Raw genomic sequence first — 10,569 nt, 5'->3', positions numbered from 1 at the left:
TTTTTCAGGGTTCTTTGATGAATAGAATGTTTAAAAGAACAGCATCTAATTGAAAAAGACATTTTATAACAATGTATGTCTTTAACTTTTTATACATTTTATGCAACCTTGGTGAGTAACAGAACCTTTTTTTTTTTTTACTAAAATAAAATAAAGAGAGATGTGTGTGGATAACTCCACTCCTCTGTGGATGATCTTCCATTTACAGCCACACATCAAGCAAATCAGCATACTGGGTAAAATATTCAATTATGCAAATTATTGCTCTGACTTAAAGTGAAGATGTTTATGATTGTTTATCTAACTTTTCATAAGTGACTTAAATTTATTATTGATTATAATTCAATACTAATAATAAAAGGTATGTTAGACATAATTACTGAATAGTTAATGCAGAATGAATGCACTTTTAATTATTGCTCTGGCATAATGTGAAGGTGTTTAGATTTATTTTGTTTTATTTTTTCCTATAGCCAATTTTACATAAGTAACTTTAATTGATTTTGATCAAAATTAATTCATTTATAATATAATATAATATAATAATTATTTGATGAATTTTTGTACTGAACAGTCATGTTTATTACATAATAAAAGGTATGATTGACATTTTTATTTAATATTAGATGTGCAGGGTTAATGCATTTTTAATTATGTCTCTGGTATAATGTGAAGGTGTTTAGATTGTTTTATTTTTTTTCTTATATCCAATTTTTCATACATAATTTGAAGATGTTTACAATTGTTTGTTTTTTCCCCATATCAAACTTTTTATTAGTGACTTTAATAGATTTTTGATTACAATGAAATTATAATGTAATATAATTTTAATTATTTGTGTATTTATTATTAGTTGTGTAGGGTTAACAGATTTTTTTTTTGTTTTTTTTTTTTTCCAAGGCACTTCCTGTGGTGACTCTCCATCCTGTTCAGAAATACAGAGGTCCATCTTTAGTGATGCCAGTCACCTCTCAGCCAATCAGATTCACAGTACAGCAGTCAGGGGTTTTACAGACAGCTTTGAGTCCCGCCCACAGAGTCTCTGCAGTTCTGTAGGTGCGTTCCTGTCCTTTATTCTTTAATTTTCTATTATTTGTTGATTTACCAAATTCCTCAACAAAAATATATTTCTCATTGCTGTTTTCTTTGTGATTGCTGTGGTCACCAGGGACAACATTCAGTTCACTGTCCTCAGAATCTCCCAGTACCCCGTCATGCTATGCGATTACTGGTGAGTGTTTGATTTGCTGTGAGAGGGCAGTGGACTCAGTGCTGTACGCATGCGGACACATGTGCGTGTGCTCTGTCTGTGGTGGGAAGCTAATGGAGATGTCAAACCCATCTTGCCCCATGTGTCGCAGCCCAATCAGAGACGTCATCAAAATATACCGCAGCATGAAAACTGAAAACCACCTCTCTAACAAATAGGATGACAGTACTGGGTGATTCTGAAGAGGCTCCTTCACAGGTTGAGCAAGGAAGAGGTACTAAATGACTGCTTGATTACTAAATGACCAAAAATGCAGAGAAAACCCAGAAGTACAGTAACTGCATAAGTGGATGGCACAACAATAATGTAATCCCAGATAATAAGTCTCTATTGCCTATAAATCTCTATGGACAAATGGCTAGATGTGCATAATGGGAAATCAAGCTACTATGAGACTAATTCTTATTTTCGTTTGATAATATCCTACTAACTTCATACTGTTAAAAGACTGTTCACAAATAGTTCTTTAACTTGTATATGTTAAATCAATCCAGAATAAGAATCTGAAAACTACATTGTGGATTTGATGTGTTGGTAAATATATTAAACTGAAAAACTAAAAACTGTTTTACATACCAAAGTAGACATTCACAAAACTGTAAGTGCCAATAATTTTATTTATGTTCGTTGTGAAATAAAACTATAACTGTAATGCTAACCAACAGCAGAGCCTGTCATTATTACTGCTACGAAAAATGTAATTATAGATTAATGTTTTAAAGGTTTTTATATTAAGCATTTATAATAATGCAATGATTGACCACTTGATGATTGAATGATTATTTAGTTAACTTACATATGCCCTATATTAATGCATGGACATAAACCGACAAACACCATCAAGCTATTGTGATGAAGATTCAAAATAGCACTTGGCTGTTTATAATAAGACTAGATCTGAAAATGAAGTGATTTAATAGGAATAGGAATAGCACCATGTTTAATTACACAAACAAAGAGACACACAGATAGATAGATAGATAGATAGATAGATAGATAGACATTTATTTGAAAGTGCATTTAGTCTAAGTTTTAGTAAAAAAAAGCAGACACATTTTAACCAAAACCTTCTGCAGAATATTAAGACCAGCTAACAGCAATAACTAAAAGCCTGTTCAGTGACAATAACATCACATCATCCAGCACAAGCAGGAGTATTCAGCATATAAACAAGATTCTTTAGTGTTCCCTTTGATTTTGTGAACAGAGACCGCAATGTCTCTTATGAATTAAAAAGGGAACATGATTTTATTGGGGTCATGGTGAAGATGTATGAGACGTAAGGCTTGGTATTTAAATCTGGTCACCCACTAGCTACTCCTCTCCAGGAAGTTGGAGGGCACCCATCCTTTTCGTGTTTTAGCTGTGTCAAGCACACGGCAGTACCACCATCCATTAGGGTTTCTCTCCAGGACCTCCAGCCTCGTGCCAGCAGGGAAGCTCATGGTCTCCGCATCGCCATGATAGTCAGCGATAGAAACGTACTCCTCGCGCAGGTTGTTGTGGATCAGATGAGGTTTAGGCTTCACCATTGACACCGGTACCTTACGTCTCATGCTCTCGGTATTACCTGCACAAGAAGTGGTTTGGTCATTGTAGCTAAGACTAGGCAGCGCATCGTTCCTCCGTCCTGCGGGAGTTGTGTGCATATTAGTGTTGTCCTTGAGGACGTTCTGAGGTCTGACGGTGAGCTGCTTCACGCCGACCCGGCAGTTCTGCTGGTTAGGTCTGTGTCCGCTCTTCAGGCTTTGGTTAACACGCTGCTCGTTCTTCTCCAAACTTACGCATTTACCCATCTTTCCAACATCTCCCTGCACTGAAATCTCCAACTCAGGAGACGCAGACCAAGACGTCTCAGAATTAACCTCGGTGGTTTTGGCTTCTGTACCGCTTGTTTCGAAGCTTTTGATTGGCTGTAGGTAGTAAGTGGGCGCCCAGCCCTCTTCGTTCCCCCAGCGGACGAACCACCAGCCGCTCTCCTGCTTCTCCAGAACCTCCACCTGCACTCCCGCGGGAAAGCTGAGCTCACACAGCTCTTCCCGCTGGTAGGCCATAGTAGTTCGGTACAAAAATGAAGGCAGATCACTAAACATCTGTAATTTATTTGACGAGCCATTCTCAGAGTCGTCAGATGTGCGGGAGGTCCTGAATTGCATCTGGCCTGGTTGCTCCTGGTTTTGGGGTCTTCTGAGAGAACTACAGTCTTGGTTTGCGGGTTTCGGACGCACGGACGGTTTGGATTTAGACTCATCAGCCTGCTGTTTGAGTTTAGATTGCTTTCGTCGTAGTGGTCTCAATGTTGGGCTCGATTGTTGGGGCGTCATATTCCGGTGGATCCCACATAGATGCCCGGTGCCCTGAAGAAGATGAGTATGTATCATAGTGACTGTCCTTACACTGTGGTACAGCTCTGAAGCCACCGATGGCATACACACCCTCATCATCCTCTTCATCCCCTTCACCCAACATAAAAGAAATGGTACTCTGACATAAAGGAGGCGGGGCTTTAGTCGGTGCATCTTCTGGAAAAAACTCCTGCTCAGGATCGAATTCAAGGCCCACTGTTGGAACATCATATTCTGGTTCCTCATACACTCGTGGACTCGTTGGGGTCATGACCTCAGACTCAACACATGGAAGCGAGTTCTGCTTTTTGATTGGCGGAGCAGGAGGTGGTACCTTGGGCCGGGTCAGTGTACTGGTTTGGCGGTTCAAGGTGGGTTTCTTGCGTTTGTCGATGTAAGAACACGGGGCCCAACCCTCCTTCTCTCTGATCTGGACGTACCACCAGCCTCCGGAGTTCTTCTCAATGACCTGTAAACATACGTAGAAATACTTATATTTAATGTTATTTGCAGCTAATAGGGAACATTGGGATGAGTTGTCACACTTTTACTGAAGATTTTAGATCAGTTTATATATAGAAGTTCTACACAGTTTTGACCAACAATATAGTTGTTCTAACACATAGGCTAAGTCATCACAATTAGCTGATTTAGAAATAGTAACTTTTTAAAAACTATAAAAATGTTTTAAGAAAAAAATGTTTTTGAAAGAAATCTCTTAAGCTCACCAAGGCTACATTTATTTGATCAAAAATACACAACAGTAATATTGTGAAATTGAATTACAATTTAAAATCACTATTTTCTATTTGAATTTCAAAATGAAATTAAAGAATAAAATGTAATCCCTGTGATAGCAATGCTAAATTGTCAATAGCTATTACTTAACTTTTCATTGTCACGCAAGCCTTCTGAAATCATTTTAATATGCTGCGTTGGTGCTCAAGAAACATTTTTAATTACCAATACTGAAAACAGTTTGGCCACTTCTATTTGTGGAAACTGTAATAATTATTTTTACATGATTCTTTGATAAACAGGAAGTTCAAAAGAACAGCATTTATTGGAAATAGAAATCTATTGTAACATTATAAATGTATTTAATGTCAGTTTTGATCAATTTAATGTGTCCTTACTGAATAACAGCAATTTATTTTTTTTTTTCTTTAAAAAAAAAAATTCCCCAAAACTGATTGAACAGTGTCTTACCTCAGCTTTCTGTCCTCCACTGAAACTGATCCCATCTGTCAAGCAGGACCTGAACTCAGCGATGGTGTAATACTCCGCTTCAACATTAGGGGGATCTGGGGGCTGCGGTAACTGAAATCCCTGAATGTGAAGAGAAGAATATGCTGTTCAGCATATTATAAAACCACAAAATGGTGTGTGTGTGTGTGTGTGTGTGTGTGTGTGTGTGTGTGTGTGTGTGCGCGCGCGCGCGCAATGGAGAGAAAGAGGAAAAAAGAAACAGAACAGGAAAATGAGAACACACACACTGACCAGGCTGTTTTCTCGACGGGGAGGCAGTTTTTGATTGTTTGATGGTGATCCTAGGGAAAACAAATCAAACATCAAAATGTGTTTGTAATCTTTAAAAGTTTGTTCACCCAAAAATGAAAATTCTGTCATTAATTACTCACCCTCATGTCGTGCCAAACCTCTAAGACCTTCATTCTTCTTTGGAACACAAATTAAGATATTTTTGATGAAATCCAACAGCTTTCTGACCCTGTGTCATGGTACTCTCAATAACGGCGGAGGACAGTGACACAGAAGAGAAGAATTGTTGAATAAAGTCTTTATTTTTGTTTTCTTTGAACACAAAAAGTATTCTCGTAGCTTCATAAAATTACGGTTGAACCATTGATTTCACATGGACTATTTTAATGATGTCCTTACTACCTTTCTGGGCCTGTGAACATTCCAGTTGCGTTGCTGTCTATGCAGGGTCAGAAAGCTCATGGATTTCATCAAAAATATCTGAATTTGTTTTCTGAAGATGAACAAAGGTCTTACGAGTTTGGAACAACATAAGAGTGAGTAATTAATGACAGAATTTAAATCTTTGGGTGAACTATCCCTTTAACACATAACATGATGGAAAAACATTATAGAAAATACATAAAGAAAGAAGGAAAGAAAGACCGAAAAGAGATAAAAAGAGAAAGAAAACAGGAAGAAAGAGAAACAATTGAAATAAAAAGTAAATGAGGGAGAACGAAAAATAGAAATACAAGGACAAAGTAAAGGAAATAAAAAGTAAAAGCACAAAAAGTGAACATTAAAGAAAAAGATAGAAACTCACTGGTCTCAGCACTGTGGAATCTCTGAGGTGCGACTCGAGCAATGGCAGGAGACGGAGTGACGGTTTTGGTCTTTATTGCGGATGATGTTGAAGACACACTTGCTTCAGAAACAGATGCATTTACACAAGCATCTGACACTGACACAGACACACTGGTGTCTGAGACAGACAGACGCACACTCGTGTCTGTGTGCTGGGTGACATGATCATCAGAGTCTCTGTCTAAACTACTACTAACCGCATTAGCTGCTGTGCTAATGCTGCCGCTGCTGCTGCTGTTTCTATCACTGTGTGTATTGTTACTGTAAGCATCAGTCTGCTCCGTATCACCATTGTATTGTGTATATGTGTCAGTCTGTGAGTGCCTGTATGTGTTTGTGGTGCTGTTTCGGTGTGCAGTGGTGTCAGTTTGTGTGTGTGAGTGTCGTTCGTTGGAGGGTTTCTTGTTCAGGAGGTTGCTGATCTCCATAAGGTTTCCGATGATTTCCACCTGACCCTGCACATCTGGTTTATTTGTCTCTGTTGTCTGGTTACCAGCCATGACACCATCTTGCATTTTCCTCAGGTAGGCAGCTGGAGCCCATCCCTCCTTACTACCATAACTGAGAGGAGAACAGAGAGAGTGAGATCATTCACATACTCCCAACACATACCACCAACCAAGGGCATTTTCTCAATAAAACTATATACAACAACACCAAGTTTGAGATTAGTAAGACTTTTTTTTCAATTTTTGAAATAAATTATTCTTTTTATTCAGCAAATGTGCATTAAATTGTTCAAAAGTGTCAAATGTTACAAAAAATATTATATTTCAAATAAATACTGTTCCTTTGAGCTTTTTATTCACCAAAGACAACTGAAAAATATTGCGGTTTCCACAAAAATATTAAGCAGCACAACTGTTTTCAACATGCCCCAAACCAGCATTTGAGAATGATTTCATATTAAAAGCATATTAGAAGGATCATGTGACACTGCAGACTGGAGTAATGGCTATGGAAAATTCAGTTTTTCCATCAAAGGAATAAATTATATTTTGAATTATATTAAAATAGAAAGCATTCTTTTAAACTGTAATAATATTTCACAATATTACTGTATTTTTTAATCAAATAAATGCAGCCTTGGTATGCCTGAGAGTCTATTTCATATATATTTTTATTATTATTTAACTACATGAAATTATTTATTCCCAACTAAAACAAACTGAAACCAAAATATGAAATCAACATTACAAACTAGTGACATTTTCAAAACTGCAATCACCCCATCTTCAACACACAATAGTGCTTGTGGATGTGGATGTTACACTCTCAGGGGGAAAAACGTTACAAAATAGTACCCTTTCAAACTTTTCAAAAGGTACTAATACATACACTTTAGATACTAATATGTACCATTTAGGGGTAAAAAGGGGGTAGCTTTTAGGCCTTATAGGGTAGCAGCTTTGGACTGAGTAAGTGAGAGTGTAAAGTTAGGGGTGACTGTAGGGCTGCCTGTTTGTCATCAATAACTGAATTTTTTTTTCTTTCTGCAAAATCCATTAAATATTGAGACGATTCCAGCAAAAGAAAGCAAAGGATATTTAAAGCATATTGAAGTAGTTTAAATAGAAGAATAAACATGTGGAAGAAGAGTTTACCGTATGAACCACCAGCCCTCCAGATTCCTCTGGATGACCTCAACAATGACGCCACTCTCAAAGCCCAGCTCATCCTGACTCGAACTGCTGAAGGACTGAACTGTAATATACCTCTCTGCTACAGACAAAAGAGGAAAGAGAGAGCACAATGTACACTGTTCTGCTACAAGATACAATCTACATAGAAATACAAATGCAATGCGTAGAAAAAAGCATAGAACAAGTATATTGCAAACCTGAGTGTGTAGCTGTCCTGCGTGTGTGTACAGTACCCTCCATTACTTGAACACTTGTACAAATATACAAATTACACTGAATTTGTTACAAAAATATAAAACCATGTAGCACCGTTTTCTCGGAACAAACTTTTCTGTGGAGTCATTCCATTTATTCATTACTGACATCTGACGACCAGAGGTTGTATAAAATGTTTTTTACACTCATTTTTAAACAGAATGTCGATTGTTTTATCATTTAACACTGAACACATTTCTTTTTGTGAAATGTTTTGCTAAAAAGTGTTTCTTTAAAATACATGCCACACCATTTGATATATTTTTTTTAATCTAATGCAATGACGGTCATTCATACATTTTTAAATGTGCCTTAAGTGTCCCAGTACTTTTTGGCCCACTTTAATGCTTGTGTGTTTAGATTGTTTGCTGTTTTGGTGTGGAATTGGAAAACCCAATTGAAACATGCAGACATTGCAAAATCTCTCCACCTCAAGTCACATTCTCTCCGTAATATGGGTCAGTGTGTGTTGGACCTGGTTGTACAGTAAAACTCTTCTGGACCAGGAGATGGAAAATCTGACACCTTTGCTGGAATTTCCACTCCCAGGCTGTTAAATGCTCCTAGAAGTGTGTGTGTGTGTGTGTGTGTGTGTGTGTGTGTGTGTGTGTTTGTGGAGCGAGGGGGTCCCTTGGCTATGATGTGATGCCTGTATGGTTTTCATCCAAGCAAGACTCTATGTGCTGACATGGCATGAACTTGCGTCCGTAACAGAATTCACCAACAGTTTTCATGCATAAATCTCTTGAAGCAAATGAATGGAAACTGCTAAGAGTTAAGGGTTGCGCAAGACAAAGAAAAACAGGACATTTGACCACTGCGTGTGTTTTACACAAGCCAGCCGCTCTGATATCTGTTGTGAAAGATGTGCCTTGTTTGTTCAACGGTTCTTGATTCAGTTTAGCGGCAGCATGGGTGATTAAATGGGTAGTTTAGCAGTGTATCTTTGTCTTACTCTCTCCGTTCGGTGTTTTGTGGCTGTCTTGACGTCCTGTGAGAGAGACAAGGTATGTTGCAGGAACCCAGCCTTGTTCTTCAGCTGTTCTTACAAACCACCACCCTGAAGAGAAAGAGAGAGAGAGTCTGTGAGCACATACCACTGATGGAACTGATTCCAGCTGTTCATTTGAATTGGGTCACTTCACTTCTGTCTTAATAGTTTAACTAGCCCTGAACATATCAACATAAACAAAAATCAGATCATTAAATGTTATTTTTAAGGATAAAGGATATGGCAAAAAGCATCGGTGATTTATGCGATGCAACCATTTTCAGGCCAAGGACCCCTTGGTGGATAAAAAGGTGGAGCAAAGACCCCCTGTTACATAGTGTGTAAATATGAATGCATGCCATGGCCTTAATTAGCACACATATAGTATCATATTATTATTTTGTTACATTGCAATGCCATTAAATTATCTTTGTTGATGTGCAAAGTCACGTACATTACATAATATTTTAATGGAGGAACAAATTAAATATTTAGCTAAACTTTAGCTTAGGAAGTTAACAATATCATACATTGTTTTAATGTTTTTGAAACAAGTCTCTTATACTCCCCAATGCTGCATTTATTTAATAAAAAACAGTAATAATGTGAAATATTATTACAAATTAAAATAACAGTTTTCTATTTTAATATATTCTTATGTGTAAATTATTTCTGTGACAACAAATCTGAATTTTCAGCAGAAATTACTCCAAATTGCAGTGTTGCATGATCTTTCAGAAATTGTTCTAATATGCTGATTTGCTGCTCAAGAAACATTTATTATTATTATTATTGTTGAAAACAGTTATGCTGCTTAATATTTTTGTAGAAACCATGATACATTTATTTTTTTTAGGATTTTTTGATGTTAAATAAAACAGCATTTATTTGAAATGGAAATCTTTTGTAACATTATAAATGTCTTTACTGTCACTTTTAATCAACTTAATGCATACTTGCTGAATAAAAATATTCATTTCTTTAAAAACAATCCTGACCACATTAATTAAAACATGAAAACATCAATTAACTTTTCCACTGCATATTTAACCCTTTTAACTATATACTTCACTAATGTTTTCAAATAGCCTAAAAATTTTAATAACCATCAAACTGTTTACGCTGAGCATAAGCACGCTGTCACTGGTTGCACACACCTGCCATGAGTTAGTGCTTATGGTGTGAGACGCTCATTAGAGCAAACAAACACACGCACTAGGTAGCCAGATCCCCAGTTTATTATGCTCTGTCACAAGGGCAGATTTAGTGAATTGGGGGCCCCAGGCAAAATATAGGAATGGGGGCCCTATACATTTGCACACATTTTCCTAGATCAACCTTGAGGTTCCTTTTTTGTTGTGATGCTTGCTGCTGCACAATGGTGCCCCATAGTTGTGTCCAATGTTTCTACATTTTTCATGTACATGTTATAATGGCTTTCTTTCATGTTGTAGACCACGAAATAGCAACTGATTTACAGTTGAGATACAGGTTTACATAAAAACTAAATAAATTATAAAATGATAAACCTCACAATTGAGTGTTTAAACCAGGGGTGAGTCAGAAGTATAAATTATTATATTAATTTAAAACGGGGTTATGTGGGTGGATTTTCGCATTGGTCTGAACAAAAACTACAGACTGGATTATTGAAAATGAACATTCATTCTCTGCCAGTAGGAGGCGCTTTTGGAACGTCAGAAATATAGAATGAGAAAA

General features: G+C 37.0%; 2 protein-coding genes across 2 annotated transcripts in view; one reads left to right on the top strand and one right to left on the bottom strand.

Annotated features, from left to right (window-relative positions):
• The first annotated feature begins 160 nt into the window (after positions 1-160).
• On the top strand, positions 161-1,867 carry neurl1ab (neuralized E3 ubiquitin protein ligase 1Ab). Its single transcript, XM_016453453.1, has 3 exons — positions 161-236; positions 901-1,056; positions 1,169-1,867. Exons 1-3 carry the CDS (start codon positions 161-163, stop codon positions 1,426-1,428), a joined length of 492 nt encoding a protein of 163 aa, XP_016308939.1. The 3' UTR covers positions 1,429-1,867.
• Positions 1,868-2,255: 388 nt separating this feature from the next.
• Positions 2,256-10,569, bottom strand: part of sh3pxd2ab (SH3 and PX domains 2Ab) — a 12,951-nt gene continuing 4,637 nt past the window's right edge. The window contains 7 exon segments of the mRNA XM_016453492.1: positions 2,256-3,550; positions 3,552-4,084; positions 4,825-4,944; positions 5,116-5,165; positions 5,921-6,522; positions 7,566-7,683; positions 8,815-8,919. Coding sequence (XP_016308978.1) covers positions 2,581-3,550; positions 3,552-4,084; positions 4,825-4,944; positions 5,116-5,165; positions 5,921-6,522; positions 7,566-7,683; positions 8,815-8,919 — 2,498 coding nt within the window. The 3' untranslated portion in view covers positions 2,256-2,580.

Source organism: Sinocyclocheilus anshuiensis, unplaced genomic scaffold (genome assembly GCF_001515605.1).
Source record: "Sinocyclocheilus anshuiensis isolate Anshui unplaced genomic scaffold, SAMN03320099.WGS_v1.1 scaffold1719, whole genome shotgun sequence".
Taxonomy (NCBI): Eukaryota; Metazoa; Chordata; class Actinopteri; order Cypriniformes; family Cyprinidae; genus Sinocyclocheilus; species Sinocyclocheilus anshuiensis.
The sequence above is the reverse complement of the archived record's forward strand: the minus strand, read 5'-3'. Positions and strand labels throughout refer to the sequence as shown.

Bases quoted from the DNA above. Each gene is read 5' to 3' on its own strand.
- neurl1ab (XM_016453453.1), top strand. From the start codon at position 161: ATGTGTGTGGATAACTCCACTCCTCTGTGGATGATCTTCCATTTACAG. The intron at 237-900 runs GTAAAATATTCA...TTTTTTTCCAAG, and splicing joins CAAGCAAATCAGCATACTGG to GCACTTCCTGTGGTGACTCT. The intron at 1,057-1,168 runs GTGCGTTCCTGT...TGTGGTCACCAG, and splicing joins GAGTCTCTGCAGTTCTGTAG to GGACAACATTCAGTTCACTG.